Here is a 22,402-nt window from a genome sequence, read left to right on the forward strand (position 1 = left end):
TGTGGGGAGGCCTTGCTGGGGGTAGGGGCGGGGATCATCCCCAGAACGGTCCGGCAAGCGTCCAGGCTGGTGGCCGCCCCGGTCACGTGACCCCAGCTTGCCGGGCGCGCGCGACTCCTCACCGCCATTCCCTCCCCGCCCCGCCCGGCAGTCGGCCTGCGCCTCCCCCGGCGCTGCTGCCACCTCGCGCTCGGAGGCGTCACGGAACGTGCTCTCCTCTCCCCCTCCCCCTCCCATCCCCTCCCGCCCTCCCCCACCTCCCCCTCCCGCGCCGAGACTCGCCGCCGCCGCCGCAGCCGCAGGAGTAGCCGCCGCCGGAGCCGCGCGCAGCCATGGCCGAGAACCCGGGCTTGGAGAACCACCGCATCAAGAGCTTTAAGAACAAGGGCCGCGATGTGGAAGTGAGTGTGCTTCCGCGGTCTGGGCCCTCTCGGTTCACCCGGCTGGCCGCGCCGGCCCCTCGGCGGCGGGGAGGGGCGGGGGGCCGGCGCCGGGCTGGTTCTCGCCGGCTCGCGGTGGGTCGGAGTTGGCCGCCGCCTCTAGTCACCGCGGCCCCGGCTGGGCGGAGCGGGCGACGGGACCGCGGGCCGGGCTGCACCCGCCCTCTGGAGCTGCCGGCGCGGGGACCGGGAAATGCCGGGGTTTTCGGCCCCGTCACGCGGGCGCGGCCTGCTGTCGGCGAGGAAGGGATGTGGAGCTGAGGCGGGGTCCGCGGGCCGGCGCCTCGCGGGCCGGGGATGCTGCCACCCTGGTCCGTCGACCGCACCGCGGAGGGGGCGGCCGCGACTCGCGCCGGCTGCCCGTGCAGCCTCCCTCCCGGCACGGCCCCCTCGGTGCCTCCCGCGCTGCCGCACATGGAGCCGGCGCTGTGCCGGTCCCCGCGCATATCTTGTGCGAGCGGGGCCCAGGCGGGCGGTGGCGGCCCGCAGAGGGGGGTGGGGACCAGCCGGGTAACTGACTTGTTTGAGGGTGGTGGATGGGGGAGGGTAGGATGCGCCAGGACCATTTTCTCATATTCCAGTGCTGTCCTTTGGACCGGTCGTGCTGAGCTGTTCTAGCTCATACTCCTCTTACTGCTGGCATTTGGAGCAAGCTGGAGGTGGACAATAGTTTACCATCTATTGTGTTGAGGCTTTGGAAGAAACGTTGTTTCGACCTCCGCTCACAGGACCTGTTTTCTTAGCCTTTCTTGTAGTGGGATTGTGCATAGGATAATAATTTCTTTGACATGCTTTACAGAAATAAATCGGATACATAGGTTCATACGGCCTTGTATATCTCTCTTGCTTCAAGCTGGTAGAATTTCCAAGTGGTTGCAAAACTGTAAACATCGTGGTCACTTAGTTCGTTGCTACACAGCATGTTGCCATTGTCTCATTAAGGTGACATTAGCAGGTACTATTTGCAAACTCGGCTTACTGAGGCAGCGCTAGAGGTCTCTCTGCAGCTACTGAAAGCATTGTAGTATACTGCACAAACTTCCCTGGAACTCTGACCTCTGGATTTGTTAGGGAGGACGTGGTTTTAAGTCCACAGCCTCCTTTTCTAATACTAGGGGACATGATTCGCAGTTTTGTAATTCTTGATAAAGGGCCAAGGTGAGGAAGATGTGCGCATTTTATCCTGTCTTAGAGAACGTGGTGGGGAAACATTCAGCATTCTGTTTTGTAGAGAAACACAAAACTCAGGCCATTTTTCAGAGCTACAAAATTAAAACTAACTGGAACAAACCTAAGGAAATTCTGTGGAGTTCCCGTTTGAATAAGACAAATAAAGGTCATCTCTCTCTACCCTGGTCATGGTTAAATTTCTTCTGTGGGAAATACTTGTAAGCAAAAGTGAAACTTAGGAATAGCAACAAGAAATTTTGGAACTGCCTCCTTAATTGGTCCACTTGATGATAGGAGTTAATTTTGAACTTTTTCCATCTTTCTTGAAGCTTACCACTATTATAAAGCAAAACTTACTAGTTTGAAAAATGACCATGTTGTTTGTACAGAAGAACTAACAACATTGTTTCTTCTCTTGGATATTGGTGCAGGTTTTTGTTTTCTTTTTTGCCTATATTATTATCTGGGAACTCAGTGCTACCTAGTAAGGACTCCTGCACATAACAGGTGCACAGTAAATATTTGCTGATCATCAGAATGTAATTAATGACTTCCAGATGCATGAAAAAGAGGCATGGTTGCTCAGCCTTCAGCCTGAAAATATTGGTCACAATATTACATTTCCCAGGATACGTTAGAGTAACTAAGGCATGACATAGCAGACATTCAAATGATAGGTCTATGCAGCAGACACTATACTGGGAGCTTCATGACACTTAATTCCTTATAACGACATATGAACTAGTTATAGTATTATCCCCACTTTACAGGAGGAAAGTACTTTAGATGAGGAAATATGAGAGTGCTTACGTAGCGTGTACAAGGTCACAAAGTGGGTATGAGCATTCCTTCACTAATTGTTGGATGTCTGACAATGTTAGGTCTTGGGTATACAAAAGAGAATAAAATTCAGTCTGTACCTCAAGGAGTTTACAGTTCAGTGGGAATAATGGTAAAGTAAACTGATGATTACAATGCAGTACATCAATAAGTATATTTTGAGAAAATTCTAACTTGAGGCTGAGCAGTCAAGGGAGATGTTATGGTTGATTCATAGTGGATGATTTGGAGTAAACTAATCCTGAAAGATGAAGGAAAGTTGGCCTGGCAAAATGCAGGAAAAGGGAGGGCAAAACGAAGGGGCTTTGTAGGCTTGTGGGAGGAATAGTTGAACAGTAGTTGAAGAGTCCTGACAGAGTGCAGTAGAATTGCTGGGGATGTGACTGAAGGGTAAACTGATCAGGGATCAAACCTGGTTAAGTGCCTTTGTTGTGGACTTAGGTACAGCCAACACTAGACGCTGGTTCTAATTTAGTTTTATCCATTAGAAACTGTGTTAAATCAGAAACTTACACTACAACTTAGCTTTGTGACTAAGTAGTTGTGATTATCAGGCTGTTTCAAAACAGTGAGATGTGCTCTGATGTGATATTCCTACCTTTTCACATATAGGATAGATGAAAGATAAAACTTTGTAAAGTGTACAACCAGCTGATACACAAATAAGATGCTAGGTACAAGTATAAAATACACATTTTCTAAGGGAGTAAGTTATACCTGTTCCACTAACAGGAAGTTGTGAGTGGGGAGAGGGCTGAGGAGGAGAGCAATTTCATAGTCATTCAGTCGGGAATGGCTTTACAGAAAAGAGGTTGGTGGATTTTATAGGAAGTATGTGCTGAACTTGAACAGGGAGCAAAAGAAATTAGTGAATAAAGACCCAGGTGAGAAAGAAGAGGAGTTAGATTAGGGAGTGAACAGATGAGACTTCCAGATGGCCCATGGTGGTCTGAGACTATATTTGCGGCAAAGAGTTACTTGGACAGTTCCTGATACAGAGATCTGAAGGAGTTTATTCCAGAATAAAGTGAGAAGGTACAACATGATTAGAGCAGTGGAATAAGATGACTGGCAGTAATATTTAGAATTAGTTCTGGAGGAATAATGCTCTTATCCTGTATGTCAAGAGGAATTTTCAAAAAAAAAAAAATCAAGATTGGCAGGGGCACCTGGGTGGCTCAGTTGGTTAAGCGTCCGACTTCGGCTCAGGTTATGATCTCACGGTCCATGAGTTCAAGCCCCTCATCCAGCTCTGTGCTGACAGCTCAGAGTCTGGAGCCTATTTCAGATTCTGTGTCTCCCTCTCTGTTTGACCCTCCCCTGTTCATGCTCTGTCTCTCTCTATCTCAAAAATAAATAAAGGTTAAAAAAATTTAAAAAAATTAAAAAAAAATCAAGATTGGGGATGGAATGAGGATTTGAACTTCCTCCTCCTGTTCCTTTCTCTTCCTCTTCTGTGGAAAGCTCATAGTGGAGAAAGGGGATGAAAGTTATCTTGAGGTCTACAGATACAGATAGGGGAGGAGTAATTATTCCAGATAGCAGTTTGGAGCTTGGGTAGGGGGAATGGATTTCGTAGCTAAAACTAGGGAGTACATTGTGAAAAGGAAACTTAATTTATCTTCATTTGGTCTGGAATGGGTGTTGTTGTTGTTTTTTTAAATTGTTAATGTTTACTTTTGAGAGAGAGAGACAGCACGAGCAGGGAAGGGGCAGAGAGTGAGGGAGACACAGAATCTGAAGCAGGTGAGCTGTCAGCACAGAGCCTGATGCGGGGCTGGGACTCACCAACCGTGAGATTATGACCTGAGCCAAAATCAGATGCCCAACCGACTGAGCCATCCAGGCGCCCCTGGAATGGGTATTTTAATACCAGACCTTTTTATAGAAGACATTGTTCTTAGGCTTTTTTTCCCTTTTAAAAAAGTATTTAAAACTTTTCAAATATACTTACAGAAAAGTGCATGAAATGGAAACGTTCCATTTAATGAGTACTTATAAATCAAACACTCTGGTAAATGCCACTCAAGTCAACTTTGCTTTTTCTTGCTCCTGTATACCTCAAGAATGTAATATTTTTATCAGTAACAATAATAACAATTATTTTTAAAATCTTAACACTTACTGTTTGCAGTTTACCTGTACCAAGTATTTTGTATGGATTAGTTTTCACAACGATCCAGTATATACTATTATTATCCATATTTACTGCTGAGGAAACTTGAGACGTACGATTCGTAAGGAAATAGCCCTAAGTCATCAGGGGTGGCAGGACCTGGACTTACAGTGAAGCAGATGACCTGAAAGCCAGAACTCTTGCTTACTGTACTGTCTTCCCACTGCAAGGAACCTCAGACCTGAATTGTAGGAAATAACCTCTGAAAGTTAATTAATGAGGAAAATATTTAGGAAATCTTGGCTGTATCCTAGCAATTCCTGATTTGGTATTTTAAAACCTTGCTAATAAAAATTTTTGATATCTTACCTATCATTTAATTTATTTGCTTTTTTTTTCTTTGTACTCTTGCAAAGTTTCCTTATTAGTGAGGAACTAGTTAGTCGGTTTCACCAAAAAATAACCCATATCCTTGGACTTAACACTTAAAACTTATGTTTAAGTTTCTAATACTGAGGGTAATATATATTTTCTCATCCGCAAATTTGACCAGCATTACCAAATTCACTTCTGTCTCTCTGGAGCCTCTATTGGTAAGTGCTACTACCGAATTGCTCAAGCTTAAAATCTCCTGGACTCCCGTCTCTTCCCTTTTCCTATTAGTCAGTTATCTGAAGAGCCCTCCTATTTTTGCCTTTGATGCCAACCTTACTACAGCTGCCCTAGTTTGGGCCACTGTTATTCTCACCTGTGTAAGTATGATCGTGCACCTGGTTTCCCTGTCACCAATATCTTCCCTTCCCATTGTATCTTGTGAGTTGGTCTTTCTGAAATCCTTTTGTGTTACTTTCTTGGTAAGATCATTGCCATTGCCTTCAGGATACAATTAAAAGTCCTTAAGATGCCACACATAGTTCCTTAGGTCTCTTTTGTGCCAGCTGTGATCACATGTTTGAGATGGTGGAGTGACCAGTGTGATTTATTCTCCATGCCTTTACACAGGTTATTCTCTTCTGTACATACCTTCTTTTGCTGTTTACTGGGACTCACTCTGGCAAACTCTTTTCTCACTCAGACTCCTTTCTATATATCTCTGGAACACCAAGATTGTAATTCTGCCGCACATGTCACCCTACTTCAAAAAAAAAACCTTTCAGAAGTTCTCCATAGGGCCTTTCCTGACTCACCAATAACATGGTAAGTACTATCAGTCCCTAGGGTTTTTCTTCTCTCTAATGCTTTCCTAAGTGAATTTTCCTTTACCTCTTTGGGTTAAATTGCTGTGGCTACAACAAGTTCTCTGCATGTGGGCTCTGTAAGCCCACTGAAGGTAAAGACCTTGGGCTGTGAGTTGTCACGTAGTGACCAGTATATAAAATTTAAGGAATATTCTGAGAAGAGAGACTAGATAGCATATCTGAAAAACGTCTATATTTGGGAGTGAAACTAACAATCTTATCCTAAGATGCCAATATTCCTTCTGGTGTTGACACCATGGCATTGATACTGTTGCCTAGCCCTCCTTTGCCAGCCTCTTTTGTTATAATGTATTTCTGCAGCATGAACTAATTCATACTTGAATGCTAAAGAAGAATGATGTTAGTTAATGCAGAATTCATGTTGGTTCATATTTGATTTCGGAGTTGATTTTTCACCAGCATGTTAACTGTTTCACGCTCCCAAGTAACAGCAATCGAACATAAACACGTGAAGTACAGACACAGTTGAACACAGCAAGTCGGAGAGTATGCACATTGCCCCTTCCCCCATATTCTGCCTCTAGACTCCATAGGTTAACTATGTTCTGTCTTAAGTGCTTATTGCCCTACCCTTCTCGATGTAGTTCCCTCTTTTTTCTTAATTTTACAGAACATGAAGTTTTTCAGGAATCGACATATCATAGAGCAGATAGGTTATACTTCTCTTTTCTTGAATTCACTAACGGGGTGCACAGTCTCCCCTTGTCCTTCTGCCTGAATGATTTCTCCTTTTTGGTTGATTTTGCCAACTCTTCTTCCTACCTATTGACTGTAGGCACGTCTTGGGCTTTTGTCTGTGACTCTCTTCTCTATTGACTGCTTTTCTTGCCCACATCAAGCATCTCCCTTAGTTTTAACTATCACTTCAGTGTGGGGGACTTAAATCTGTCTTAGGCATCTGCTGGAAATTAATCACATGAGCATCACATCAGCTTCTTAAGCTCAAAGTGTTTAAAGCTATGTTCTGCCTTTTTTTTCTTTTCTCTGTTTATGGCATCATCACCCTCACTGTGACCTGAACTTGAAACTTGAGAGGCTTCTTGGACTCCTTCCTCATCTTCCACATTCAGTCAGATGCCAGTCATGTAGCTTGAATCTCTGTGCTGTTTCTGGATTTTGGCCCTGCTTCTGTATTCACTGCCTCCAGCCGACTTTAAGCCTTAATACTTATCATCTGGCAATTTAAGAATTGCCCCCAAAGTGATTGATGTTCTTTCTCCAGTTCATGAGATCTTTCAGTGAGTCTCATACCTGATTATTTTTTCCAGGTTCAGCTTTTCCTTCCTCTCTCCTTCCCTGCCCCTTCAAGCTCTAGCAACACTGAGTGTCTTATATGCTTATACATAATCTGGAATCCCGCCCTCCCCTGCTTGCCAATGCTATTTCTATTCTCAGGGCTATCCTGCTGACTGGAATATCCTTCCCTGCCTCCTGTTGCCTGACTAATTCCTACCCCTCTTTAAATGCTCAACTCTGGGTTTAGCTCTTATCAGAAATCTTCTGAATCTCCCCCATCTTCCCAGGTTGAGTTAGGTACCATTCTTCATTCCTGAATATATCTTTCTCATATGCAGTTAGGGTTAATATATTTCAATTATGTTTTATCTCTTTCTCCAACTAGATTGTGAGCTTTCTGAGCACATAGACTGTATATTTCCTTTGCCTACATCTTAGTGCAGTGGCTGGAACAAAGTAAGCACTAAAACATTTCTTGAATGAATGTATCCATACTAGGTACTACGAACACAATAATTTTCTTAAAATACATTTTTGAACTGAAACTTTTATTTTTTATTTTTTATTATTTTTTTTAATGTTTAGTTTTGAGAGAGACAAAGCGTGAGCAGGCAAGGGGCAGAGAGAGAGAGAGACACAGAATCCAAAACAGGCTCCAGGCTCTGAGCTGTCGGCACAGAGCCCTACGTGAGGCTTGAACTCATGAACCACGGGATCATGACCTGAGTTGAAGTCAGATGCTCAACCGACTAAGCCACCCAGGCGCCCCTGAACTGAAACTTTTAATCTTTTGTGCCTTTTCCTGTTGCTTTCTAAATCAAGTTCAAACTTTTTATTATGATAGGTAAAGTGTTGGGAGATTGAGAGACCTGCATAGTTAAATAATTTTTAAATTTTTCTTACTTTAATTATAGAAATGTTCTTTTTTTAATAATTAAAAAAAAATTTTTCTTAACGTTTGTTCATTTTTGAGAGACAGAGCGCGAGTGGGGGAGGGGAAGAGAGAGAGAGGGAGACACAGAATCCGAAGCATGCTCCAGGCTCTGAGCTGTCAGCACAGAGCCCGATGCAGGGCTCGAACCCACAAACCTTGAGATCATGACCTGAGCCAAAGTTGGACGCTTAACCAACTGAGCCACCCAGGTGCCCCAGAAGTGTTCTAATAATTAGGAAAGTGGAGAGAATAGTATAATTAATCCCATATGCACATCACTTAGATTTAATAAGTCACAGTTTGCTGTCTTTGTTTCATCTTTTTCCTCTATATGTATAATAGACACCATGACATTTTACTCCTAAAGACTTAAGGCTACTTCTCTAAAAATTAATGTATTCTTACATAAACACTGTATCACCCTGACATATTAACATCTAATCTAGTCCACATTTAAATTTCCCTAGTTGTCCCTGATTTTTTTTTTTTTTTAAACATTTGGTCATTTGGTCAGGATTAAACAAGATCAGATCATGTTTGGTTATGTTTCTTAAATCTCCTTCAATCTACAATAGGCTTCTCCCACCATTTTTTTTATAGTAAATAAACATAACATAAAATTTATTTTTTTAACTACTTTAAGTGTATAGTTCTGTGACATTAAGTACATTCACATTGTTGTGTAATAATCATCACTGCCCTATATCCAGAACTTTTCATCTTTTGTAACTGAAACTCTGTACCTATTAAATAATAATTTTGCATTCCCTCTTTCTCCAGCCCTTGGCAACCTTCCTTATATTGTCTTTCTTTATGAATTTGACTACTCTAGGAAGCTCGTATAAGTAGAATCATACAATATTTGTCTGGCTTATTTGACTGGCTTATTTCTCGCAGCATAATGTCTTCGAAGCGCATCTGTGTTGTAGCATGTGTCACAATTTTGTTTCTTTTTATGGCTGAATAATATTCGTTGTATGCAGGTACCATATTTTGTCCATTCACCCATTGATGAATGGTGGCTTCTACTTTTTGGCTGTTGTCCCCCACCATTTTATAAATGCTGTTAATTTGTTGAAGAAATCAGGTCAGTTTTCTTGTATTAAGTTGAACCACATGAAATTTTCATTTGGGAGGTTCAAAGTATGAGCCAAGTATCAGCAATTACATATGGTTCAGCCTAATAAAATGTCCTAATTACTGGATTTGTCTGTTTCTTTGTGGTGTTGCTTAACTTGTTCCTCCTATTTCTTGCCACCGTCTGGATTTTCTGTAAACTGGAGGTTAGTTTTAGAAGCATGATTATCTTCAGTTTAAGCATTTTTGATTAAAAAAAATACCTCCATTGGTGATGCTGTGTACTTCAGAATATATCCCAGTAGTGATGGTAAGATTGATCAGAAGGTTCAGATGATAAAGAATAGACAAAGATAGTTCAGATAAAAAATAGTTTAATGTTACAATGTCAAAGTCACTGCATTTGGTGAAATGAATTTTATTTGGGGGAAGTGTGATATAGACTGGGTAATATTTTAAGTGAAAAAGAATAAACTGACTTCTTGGTATCCAGCAAGGAGTTAGAAGATGTATTTGGAAAATCTAACTTCAAAGTCAGTGGCATTTTCTCTTTCCATGACTGACACTGTTCCTAACTTGACTTTGATATCTCAGCGTAAGGTTTCGCTGTGTTCTCATTTCCAAGCCTCTGTTCCTTTACTTTGAAGATAAAGCAATAGTAAAAATCTAGGGAAGATATAGCTGTACTTTGTGGCACTTTTGCTATTAAGAAAAATTTGTCACAGCCTGGGCTATCACCACTAAGAGTTAAAGTATGGTTGGGGCACCTGGGTGGCTCAGTCATTTGAGCGTCCGACTTCAGCTCAGGTTATGATCTCATGGTCTGTGAGTTCGAGCCCCGTGTCGGACTCTGTGCTGACAGCTGGGATCCTGGAGCCTGCTTCAGATTCTGTGCCTCCCTCTCTCTCTCTGCCCCTCTCCCCCACCTTATGCTCTGTCTCTGTCTCTGAAAAATGAATAAACCTTAAAAAAAAAAAAAAAGTTAAAGTATGGTAAAATAAATCATGACTATATTTACTTGGAATTAATCTTTCTAAATGGTTGGGTTTTCTGGGCTTTAAGTTTATACATACCAAACTTTCTTTTATTTGAAATGTCAGTGTTTGGGGTGCTTGTCTGACTCAGTGGGTGGAGCACGTGACTCTTGATCTCAGGGTTGTGAGTTCGAGTGCCACTTTGGGCATGGAGCCACCAAAAAAGTCACTGTTTCTGAAAATGCCTATACATTTTTCTGCCTTCTTAAATAGAATATAATTTAGTTAGTTTCTTGTTTCTTGAGAATCACATTTATGCATATGGGTATCCATTTTTGCTGTTATGTAAGTAATGCCTTCAGGTTCTTAGATTTGTCAGAATTTTATCCTTAATTTTTGTGCTTATGGAATTTTTGCTCTTCATAATTATTTTGCCTATCCTACCCTTGCAGAATTTGTCAGCTTTCTCTTTGATATTGTCAGCTTGTTTACCTGTAGTAGCTCCACTCTTCCGTTTTAATTTAATGTTTCATATATCCTAGTGACTTGGATAATAGATGTATTAAACACTTATGAAGCATTTGCTATGGGCCAGACAGGCAGTGTTAATACCCCAAATAGTAAATATAAATAACTTTGTCCTTGCTAGTTTAGTGTGAGAGACTGATACCTAAGTATATACAGTGGACTCTTAAGCAACATGGGGGTTAGGGGTGCCCACATATAACTTTTGATTCCGCAAACACTTAACTACAGATACTGTTAACTGGAAGCCTGACCAATAACATAAACAGTCAACTAACATGCATTTTGTATATGTATTATATAGTGTGTTCTTACGATAAAGTAAGCTAGAGAAAAGATAATGTTATTGATAAAATCACAAAAAATAGAAAATACATTTACAGTACTGTACTGTAAAAAATTCGTGTATGAGTAGATCTGCATAGTTCAAACCCATGTTATTCAAGGGTCAGCTGTACTTAGTATAGAGCTCATTCTATGAAATAGGTACATAATTTGCAAAGTACTATGAAAGCATGAAGAAAGCGAGTGACTATACCTGGGAAAATTGAATTAAGTTACACAGAAGATCATACTTGAGCTGGGTCTTGAAGAATGAATAGGAGTTTGCCAAGACAAAAAGAAAAATAACATGAATAACAGTGACTGTGTCATAGAGTATTAAAGGTGTGGTGTGTTCAAGCAGTAGTTGATGTGGTGACCTTACATACATTCCCTTCTTTTGGAAACCTCATTCTGATTGACCTTTCTTTGGAAGCTACTCTTCTGCTATTGGATGTCTTTTGGTGAGATTTTTGATCTAAGTGCTTCTGCCTCCTTTGGTTAATTAAAGTGCCTTCATCTTTCTGGTTAATAAAAAGAAGGCCATTCAAATGCTGTCCCTGGCATTTAAATCTTAAATGAGCTGACACTGGGACCTAAGTGATTCATTTTGGCAGAAGTACTGTGAAGAAATCTTTCATTAATTCCTGCCACCTAGATCTGTGGCGTTGCTTTCATCCTGAGTTTTTCATCAGATTCCACAGCTTTTCCTTTGGTTCTGTGAATTGTTCTTTATTCTTCCAGTAAATTCACCTGCACCCCTCCCCTCCCTTTGTTTCTCAGACTAACTCAAGTCTGTTTTTATGGTTTGCAACATAACTAATTTAAGATGATCAACTATCCTGGTTTTTCCCAGAACTGAGGGAGTTCTCAGGACACAGGACTTTGAGTATTCAAACCAGTAAAATCCTAGGCAGACCTTCATAAGTTGGCCGCTTTACTCTAATTGAAACAGTTGGGACTAAAGATAATGAGTTTGGGGAACCAAATGGTGTTCAGATGGAAATATCCAATATGCAGCTGAAAATAATGTGTGCAGAACTAGCTTGCTTCAGTTATTTCTCTCAACAGTTATCTGAATTCTGAACTAAGTATGAGAGATAAGACAATGAAAGTAATGATAACCAATAATTGTTGAGCACTTACTATGGGCAAGGCACTGTGCTTCTAAGAATAATATTAAGTAATTCTCACAATTGCTGTTATTCAGGTGAAGAAAATGAGTTAAGTAATTTGCTTAAGAACATGCAACTAGGAGGAGGCAGAACTGGAATTCAGTCCTAGATTTCCTACTTTAAAACTCTCTTCCCGTAATCACCATTTTCTACTCTGCCTCAGGGTCCCTGCTCAGGGAGTGTGTAGATTACTTAGGGATGTGATTTAAAGCAAATAAATACTACAGTGGAAATATGTTGAGAGAACAGTGGACACATAGGGAAAGAATCCGCATGGGTGAGCATCAGAAGGCTTCATGGAGATTGTGCTTAGGCTGAAACTGGAAAAATGTATAGATATTTCTTTGGTATTATATCTTAGGTGGACTTAGGGGTAAGAGACAGCATGACTTGTTCTGGGAAATAATGTAAATCAGTATTTCTTATAGGTGGAGTGATTGGAAAGTTGGATAGGATAGGCAGGGGCCAGATTGTGAAAGACCTCTCCTATGAGGAATGTTTTAAGTAGGAAGGTGGGTTTTGTGCATTTAAAACTGTTGCTTTGGTTGCACCATAGGAGATAGATTGATGAGGGTGAGAAGGGAGCTTCAAAGGAACAGTTAGAAAACTCAGGGGACTCAGAGATGGATGGTCTAACAGCACTGGCATTGGGGTCCAACGGCAGGAAAAGTTACCAGGACTGCTTATTTGGCATATGTTACCTTCTAGAACAGAGGTTAGCAAACTTTTTTCTTTTTTGTAAAGGGTCATAATATTCTCAAAAGGTTAAATATTTCATGCTTTGAGGCCCATACTATTTATGTCACAACTGTTCATCTCTGCTGTGAGCATGAAAGCAGCCATAAACACTAGGCAAACAGATGGGTGCCACTGTTCCAATGAAGCTTTATTTATAAAATCAGGTGGCAGGCTGGATTTGGCTCACAGGGTGTAGTTTGCCTAACCTTATCCTAGGATGATATGGCCATTAGTGAAGATTTGGAAAATAGTTCAAGCAATGATTAGAGTGATTAAGATGATAATATAGATGAGAGTTCCTAGGTGTAAGAACAAAAAAGGGGGTCACCTAGGTGACTCAGTCGGTGGAGCTTCTGATTCTTGATTTTGGCTCAGAGTAATAGGATGAAGCCCCTCCATGCTCAGGGGTGGTGCCTGCTTGGATTTCTCTCTCTCCCTCCCTCCCTCCCCCCATCTCCCTTGCTGTCTCTTTCTCTCTCTCTCTCTCTTTCTAAAATTAAAAAAGAAGAAGAAAAAAGGACTAGGGGAAGGAAGAACCCAAGGAAGTACATCATTTTAGGGCACTAGTGAAAATGCCACTGAAGAATGAGTCTGTAAGAAGCTTACAACAAAGTAGTGTATTAAAACTTAGGGGAGGGGGGAAAGTTTCCTGAAGGAGGGGCAGTAGTTGCAATATCAGTGCTGCAGAGAAGAGATGTATAAGGACCTGAAGTAAGCCCTTCATTATATTTGGCAATTGGGGGCCAGGCAGAAGTGGAAAACCCAGAGTGGAGGAGGCTGGCAGCTAGATTATGATGGAGTGAGAAGTGAATTGCAGTTCAGGTAGTAGAACTGGTCAGTAGAAACTGAATTTAAAAATTTGGCAGCCATGGGAAGGAGGGGCCACCGGTTAGCAGGAGGAGGAAGTAGGGTTAAAAGAAGGCATTTTGTTGTTTTTTATTTGTTTAGAAGAATGGAATTGGCTGTTGTTTGTAGGCTAAATGGAAGGAGCCAGAGCAAAAGAGTTAAGGAGCTGGCTAGAAAAGGAATAAATGATTGAGCCAAGAGTGAGTGGAGAGCTGGTAGGGAGGTGAAGTAAGAGATAGAAGTTGTGGTTAGATTTTGAAGGGCATCGGGTGGAAAGGACTTTGGAGAAGCGACGGGAGTGAGGATGGGCTGAAGTAGTGTGGGGAAACTGGAACAGGTCATGGTTAATGGGCCCTATTTTATTTGGCGTCATTAGTTGTAGAGAATAAAGGGGTCTAAGAGAGTACATGAAGAAAAGGTGTTTCTGGAAATGCAGAATATTTGGGGAACATAATGCCTAGGAACACTGGCCCAGCTGAGGTAAGACTATAATGTTATTTTGGTCACAGTTGTAGACAATTTTCAGTTGATTATATATATCAAATTTAGCTGTAAATGCATTTTAGATTATAGTTAGAATTGGTAAACAAAATTCAGAGTGTAGAGGTCATACTCAATTGAATCATAAAAAAAAAATTGAACTAGCAGAAATGTCAGGATTTAATGAGTTCAGACTCTTTTTTCCACAGATGTGGAAACTGAGGACATAGAAAAATAATGAATGTTGGCCACTCACCACTTACCAGTTGGTAACCAGTTTTTATTTTTTTTTCTTCCAGTACTTGTGTTATTTAACACAGCACATTTAAGATGCCAAACCCTATATTTTAGAAAACTTACAAACATACACAAAAGCACAGAGAATGATATATTGAACTACCATGTACCATTTAAAACCAGTTATAATTTATGGCTCGTCTTGTTCATTTATATCTCTACCCATTTCCATCTTTCCCTGGATTTTTTTGAAGCAAATTCCAGACATCATCTTTTATCTGTGAGTGTTTCAACATATGTGCTAAAAGGTATGTCGATTCTGATACCGATTCTAACTTGTGAGTGTTTGTTTCCCCCACACCAGGCAGTTCTCCCACACGAGCTGGGTGTCCTACAATTCAATTCAATTCAATTCTGATGTTATATACCTGGAGGTAGCATCAGATTCCATAGGTTAAGGGCTTACTTCTACAGGACCTCTTGCCTCCCACCCTGCTTCTGATCTCCCAGCTATAGATCGGTGGTTCCTACAACCTCTTCCTCCTGTTTAATTTGCTGGAGTGACTCACAAGACCCAGAGAAACGTTTTACTTACTAGATTGCCAGTTTATTATAAAGGGATATTTCAGGATCAGCCAGATGGAAGAGATGCTCTCTCTTGGAGAGTACCACTCTACCTGTTACGTCCATGTTTTCACCAACCAGGAAGTTCTCTGCACTGGTCATTTTGGGTTTTTATGAGGCATGCTCGATTAAAGCATTGGCCATTGGTTACTGATGTCAATCTCCAGCCCTTCTCCCCTCTTTGAAGGTTGGGGTGGGGATGGTGCCAAAAGTTTCAGCCTTTTAATTACATAGTTGTTTCACCTGGCAACCAATTCCCGTCCTTAGGTGACCTAGGGGGGCTTTACAAAAGTCACTTCAGTAACATAATAAAAGACACCTTTATATTTGTCAACACTTAGTAAACTCTAAGGGTTTTTGGAGCTGTGTGCCAGGAACACCTAGATGAAGAGTAACTATATATTTCTTATTATAAGTCACAACATCATGGTAAAACATGTAGTATTATACTACTTAAAACCCCCCAAATGATACTTGTTGTATCATTACCCATTAAAAATATACTTTTTAAAATCTTTATTAGCCTATTTTAATTTAATTCAGTGTATCCAGACTTTTATCAATTCAACATCTAATACATATAAAATGATTATTAATGAAATATTTCACATTCTTTTTTTTATACTAAGTCTTCTAAATCCATGATTATACTTATCACACATCTCAATTTGTTTTTGTTTTTGTTTTTAATTTACATCTAAGTTAGTTAGCATATATAGTGCAATAATGATTTCAGGAGTAGATTCCAATGATTCATCCCCTATGTATAACACCCAGTGCTCATCCCAGCAGGTGCCTTCCTTAATGTCCCTTACTCATTTAGCCCATCCCCCCATCCATAACCCTTCCAGCAACCCTTAGTTTCTTCTCTGTATTTGAGTCTCTTATGTTTTGTCCTCCTCCCTGTTTTTATATTATTTTTGTTTCCCTTCCCTTATATTCATCTTTTGTCTTTTAAATTCTACATATGAGTGAAGGCATGTGATATTTGTCTTTCTCTGACTAATTTTGCTTAGCATAATACCTTCTAGTTCCATCCATGTAGTTGCGAATGGCAACATTTCATTCTTTTTGATTGCGGAGTAAAACACTCCATTGTATACACACACACACACACACACACACACATACCATATCTTCTTTCTTCATTCGTCTGTCATTGGACATTTGGACTCTTTCCATATTTTGGCTATTGTCGATAGTGCTGCTGTAAATATTGGGGTGCATGTGCCCTTTGGAAACAGCACACCTGATCCCTTGGATAAATACCTAGTAGTGCAATTGCTGTGTTATAGGGTAGCTCTATTTTTAATTTCTTGAGGAACCTCATTACTGTTTTCCAGAGTAGCTGCACCAGTTTGCATTCCCATCAGAAGTGCAAAAGAGATCCCCTTTCTCGGCATTCTCGCCAACATCTTTTGTTGCCTGAGTTGTTAATTTTAGCCATTCTGACAGGTATGAGGTGATATCTCATTGTGGTTTTGATTTGTATTTCCCTGATGATGAGTGATGTTCAGCATTTTTTCATGTGTCTGTTAGCCATCTGGACGTCTTCTTTGGAAAAGTGCCTATTCATGTCTTTTGCCTATTTCATCACTGGATAATTTGTTTTTTGGGTGTTGAGTTTGTTAAGTTCTTTATAGATTTTGAATACTAACCCTTTATCTGGTATGTCATTTGCATATATCTTCTCCCATTCCATTGGTTGCCTTTTAGTTTTGCTGATTGTTTCCTTCACTGTGCAGAATCTTTTTATCTTGATGTGGTCCCAGTAGTTCATTTTTGCTTTTGTTTTTCTTGCCTCTGAAGACATGTTGAGTAAGAAGTGGCTGCGGCTGAGGTCAAAGTTGGTTTTGCCTGCTTTCTCCTTGAGGATTTTGATGGCTTCCTGTCTTACATTTAGGTCTTTCATCCATTTTGAGTTTATTTTGGGGTATGGTGTAAGAAAGTGGTCCAGGTTCATTTTTCTGCATGTTGCTGTCCAGTTTTCCCAGCACCACTTACTGAAGAGACTGTCTTTATTCCATTGGATATTCTTTCCTGCTTTGTCAAAGATTAGTTGGCCATATGTTTTGTGGGTCCATTTCTGGGTTCTCTATTCCATTCCATTGGTCTAAATGTCTGTTTTTGTGCCAGTACCATATTGTCTTGATGATTATAGCTTTGTAATATATCTTGAAATCAGGCATTGTGATGGCTCCAGCTTTGGTTTTCTTTTTCAGGATTACTTTGGCTATTCAGGGTCTTTTTCTGGTTCCATACAAATTTTAAGACTGTTTGTTCTAGCTCTGTGAAGGATGCTGGTGTTATTTTGATAGAGATTGCATTGAATATGTAGATTGCTTTGGGTAGTATTGAAATTTTAACAATATTTGTTCTTCCAGTCCATGAGCATGGAATATTTTTCCATTTTTTGTGTGTCTTCAATTTCTTCCACAAGCTTTCTATAGTTTTCAGTGTATAGATTTTTCACTTCTTTAGTTAGGTTTATTCCTAGGTATTTTATGGTTTTTGGTGCAATTATAAATGGGATCAATTCCTTGATTTCTCTTTCTTTTTAAAAAAAAATTTTTTTTACGTTTATTTATTTTTGAGACAGAGAGAGACAGAGCATGAATGGGGGAGGGGCAGAGAGAGAGGGAGACACAGAATCGGAAGCAGGCTCCAGGCTCCGAGCCATCAGCCCAGAGCCCGACGTGGGGCTCGAACTCACGGACTGCGAGATCGTGACCTGAGCTGAAGTCGGACGCTCAACCGACTGAGCCACCCAGGCGCCCCCCTTGATTTCTCTTTCTGTTGCCTCATTGTTGGTATATTGAAATGCAACCGATTTCTGTGCATTGATTTTATATCCTGCGACTTTGCTGAATTCATGGATCAGCTCTAGAGGTTTTTTGGTCGCATCTTTTGGGTTTTCCGTAAAGAGTATCATGTCATCTGTGAAGAGTGAAAGTTTGACTTCTTTCTTGCCTATTTGGATGCCTTTTATTCCTTTGTGTTGTCTGATTGCTGAGGCTAAAAATGTACTTTTGATATGAAATTTCAAAGTAAAAATACCTGCTATTCCACACATTTACAGACCCTAAAGAACCTTCTTGAGCAGTTGTTTGGGGTTGGGTATGACATAGTAAATTAATAAATAATATTTTAAATAATTTTGCCTTCTCTACTCTCCAGCTAAAAAGAAATAAGAGAATAATCTTACCTTACTCAGAATAGGTTGGTGATAATGTGTAGTTAAGTTTTATAAAAATAGTGTAGAAATTGTTACACTTTATGGAAATAAAGGTGACTCCATATTTGCAATATTTTGATAGTAATTTTTCTTTTCACTTTTTATTTTATTATTATTATTATTTCTAATGTTTATTCTTGAAAGAGAGAGAGAGAGAGAGACAGAGCATGAGCTGGGGTGGGGCAGAGAGAAAGGGCGACACAGAATCTGAAGCACGCTCCAGGCTCCGAGCTGTCAGCACAGAGCCCAATGTGGGGCTCCAGCTCATGAGCCGTGAGATCATGACCAGAGCCAAAGTCAGATCCCAACCTACTGAGCCACCCAGGCACCCCTCTTTTACTTTTTAAAATGAAAATGACTAATGAATGCTATACATTATTAGAAAGGTATTAAAACACTGTATGTGTCTTTGAAACAGTTTTATGTATTCCAGTTTTTTATACCTTCACTGTTAAGAAAACTTACACAACAGAAAATTTTATTATCAAATGTAGAAGCATTAGAATTATAGAGGGATCAAATGGGACAGCAATGAATTTGTGCGATGGACCTTCCTATGTTGAAACACTATATTCTTTCTTTGCATTCCCTATCTCAGAATAGCAAAGCTGGTAAAGATCCAGCTGATCTGGATGTCTTTATGATGTATACAGAAGGTGTTAAGGTAGACACTGTTGTCATTTTTCTGTATTTAAGGTAACAGTAGAGAGACCAGTAGAAAGCTGAACAGAGTATGGAGGAAGGTAGCTGGACAGGCATTTAAATAATTAGAGGTTGGATAGTATCTGCATCTTCCTCTCAGAATTCAAATGTGCAAGTGAAAAGGAGTTAGGTAGCCTGAGAAGGATGATCACGTTAGCTAGGTATTGGGTTATAGATGGCAGAGATGCAAACACGTGATAGAGAAACAACCTACAAACTAAGTGTTATACAGTGTTAATCTCAGCAGAGAGCCACAGACTACACAGTTAGTACCTTTTTTGTAAATTTGAACCTAATTTTGCTAACTTGAATTTAGTTCCATGACTGTCATACAAATGTATCTTGGTTTAAAAAAACCTTTTTTTAGTATTCATTTGTTTTTGAGAGAGAGACAGCATGAGCAGGGGAGGAGCAGAGAGAGAGAGAGAGAGAGAGGACACAGAATCCGTAGCAGGCTCCAGGCACTGACCTGTCAGCACAGAGCCCTATGCTGGGCTTGAACTCATGAGCCATGAGATCATGACCTGAGCCAAAATTGGACACTTAACCAACTGAGCCACCCAGGTGCCCTATGTATCTTGATTTTAGAATAAGGTATAATTAGGAACATTTATTGAGGTTTTTTTAAAAATACTTCGTAAAAACAAAACAAAAAACAAAAAAATACTTCGTAAAAACAAAATTTTAATGACTTTAGCATTTGGTGTTTTAAACAAAAACATAGGCAGTGGATAGAATATTTTGGGATTAATGCTGTATAACATTAATTTGTATACTAATTCATATTAGTAGTTAATTATTCACTTATTATACTTCTATTCTGCTTTTATTTAAAAATTAAATATATTTTAAAGAGCAAGAGAAGAGAAAAATATAAATCACGGTTCTAATGAGAAAATTTTAGCATTTAGATATATGCACAAATTTTAGGGCAAAAGTTTATAAATTAGTAACTCCCAATTAGTGTTATCACACTATTTAGGGATAAGATGCAAATTTACTCCCGTATGAAAATATATTCTCATTGGCTGAAATTCAGTAAGAATGACAATAGTTTAAAATGTTTCCTCATGTATGTTAGCCAATTTGACAATAAATTATATTTAAAAAAATAAATGAAATGCTTCCTTACTGCCTTTGGACAGTTTACAGTTACAGTTTACAGTTTGGACTGTGGCTGGTGGCAGCAGCGTGGTTTTCAGTTATGCATTGAGTTTTGGAAACGTTTTTGCTAGAAATAAAGGAATTCATACTTGATGTTAAAGTTCTGTAAGGGCTGGATGTTTGGTTTTGTTTTCTAAATTTTGTGAATGTAGGGCTAATGCAAACATACTTTTCTCTATTTTGAGCGTTTGAAACTGAGAAAGTGGGATATTTGAGAGCGTTGGAACTAAGTTAATCTAGATTTGGAAGATAGAGGGAGAAAATACATAGACTATATACTGTGATTACAGTAAAGTGCAAACAGCATTGTCATTGGATATGACTCACCCCAAGTTCAGATCTAACATTGGTTGTGCAAACGACCCTTTTTTGATATTGTGGATCAGAGGGAAATAAAAATGAATGAAACAAGATCCCTGCCCTCAAGGGGCATTTAATATAGTAGACGAAAGGTAACGGTAGCTAAAGGTAACTATAAAGCAGAATGAAGTTGTTTAATGAAAATGGGGCGCCTGGGTGGCTCAGTTGGTTAAGTGTCTGACTTCGACTCGGGTCATGATCTCACAGTTCAGGAGTTCAAGCTCCACATTGGGCTTTGTGCTGACAGCTTGGAGTCTGGAGCCTGCTTCGGACTCTGTGTCTCCCTCTCTCTCCCCTTCTCCGCTCATGCTCTGTCTCATTCTGTCTCTCAAAAAGAAATAAATGTACATTTAAAAAAAAATTTAAAGAAAGTAAAGATAGGGGCACCTGGGTGGCTCTGTCGGTTAAGTGTCTGACTCTTGATTTTGGCTCAGGTCATGATCTCACAGTTGGTGAGTTTGAGCCCTGCTTTGGGCTCTGGGCTGACATCATGGAGCCTGCTTGAGATTTCTCTCTCCCTGTCTCTCTGCCCCTCCCCAGCTTGCTCGCTCTCTCTCTCTCTCTCTCTCTCTCTCAAAAAATAAACTTTTTTTTTTTTTTTTAGGAAGTAAACATAGTTTGGGAACATACAGAAGGACAGGTGAATTCCAGCCTTGTAGGTTTGGGAGAGCTTTAAAGCAGAAATGACATGAACTGGGCCTTGAACATTTCATGGTTTGAACAAGATATGTGAATTATAATAGCAGGAAAAACCAAATTTTTTTTTCTTAAGCTAATTTATTATGACTGTGTATAATGAATTTCCCTTTGGTTTGTTGCAGTGCATGCAAATGTCTCAGCATTAGCGTGAGAGTCTGTGTTGCCCATTTGCTGTGGTGTCCTAGGCGCAGCCAACCAAAGACCTGGGTAGTGGAGCCCTTGCAGCGTTGTTCCTTAAGCTCAGTGTGCTGTATAAACATTTTCTTTGTGTGCCATGTTGTGAAGGAGATTGAGAAACACAATTTTATTTATTGTTTTATTAAAAAATTTTTTTAAATGTTATTTTGAGAGAGAGACAGAGTGCAAGCAGGGAGGGGCAGGGGGCGCGGGGAGACCCAGAATCTGAAGCAGGCTCCAGGCTCCTAGCTGTCAGCACAGAGTCCAATGTGGGGCTCGAACTCGCCAACCATGGTGAGATCATGACCTGAGCCGAAGTTGGTGCTTAACCAGCTGAGCCACCCATCTGCCCTGGGAAACACAATTTTAGATTACTTACTACTTCTCTCCTGGTAATAAGTTCTTAAATATAATATATTGTTTAGCTTTTGTCAAAGATATCTAGATAATTTTCGTAATAACAGCACAATCTGAGTAAGTTGTATTAGTTACCAGTTCAGTCTTCCAGTTCTGAACTGGACATTAGCTCCATGCAGTTCATAGGGGTCCCAGCCAGGTTTTTCACTTTCATTCTAAGATTTTGTATTTGTGAACATGATTTTATTTGTATAAGTGAGGATGTGATACTTTTAGAGTCATAACTAAACTTTAAAAATAATGTGACCAAAATATCCCTCCTTATGTTTTTTCTCTTGGTAAACATAGTAAGTACCCGACCCATTTCTGAGAGAAATATGTATACTCTTCACAGCAGAACAGGTACTGGGGAGGAAGGGAGGTTGAGCAAATCTGTGCAGGGTAGGGACAGCCTTGAAAGGAAATCTAGAGTTCACACCCTCTTAGGAATAGAAAAGGGAGAAGGAAGCAGAAAAAAAAACTTAGTTTTAAAGTTCTGAATGTACAACCCTGAAGAAATCAGGGAGCCGGACACGCAGGCCTAGGTGTTATAGGAGCACCCTAGTTGTGACTGTTGCCAAGTGTTGAATTCAGGCTATAGCTATAGATTCTGGGGTAGTGTATTACACCCCCAGTTGTATTGGAGAGATTGGAGTTCCACCTTCCTTCGATCACTG

At 40.2% G+C, this 22,402-nt stretch overlaps 1 protein-coding gene across 1 annotated transcript in view; it reads left to right on the forward strand.

Moving 5' to 3' along the window:
• The first annotated feature begins 224 nt into the window (after positions 1-224).
• The window catches only part of KPNA3 (karyopherin subunit alpha 3), a 99,314-nt gene continuing 77,136 nt past the window's right edge, over positions 225-22,402 (forward strand). Inside the window, exon 1 of the mRNA XM_027064783.2 lies at positions 225-401. Coding sequence (XP_026920584.1) covers positions 333-401 — 69 coding nt within the window. The 5' untranslated portion in view covers positions 225-332. The remainder of the gene's footprint in view (positions 402-22,402) is intronic.

This window comes from Acinonyx jubatus, chromosome A1, assembly GCF_027475565.1.
Source record: "Acinonyx jubatus isolate Ajub_Pintada_27869175 chromosome A1, VMU_Ajub_asm_v1.0, whole genome shotgun sequence".
In the NCBI taxonomy this organism is placed as follows: domain Eukaryota; kingdom Metazoa; phylum Chordata; class Mammalia; order Carnivora; family Felidae; genus Acinonyx; species Acinonyx jubatus.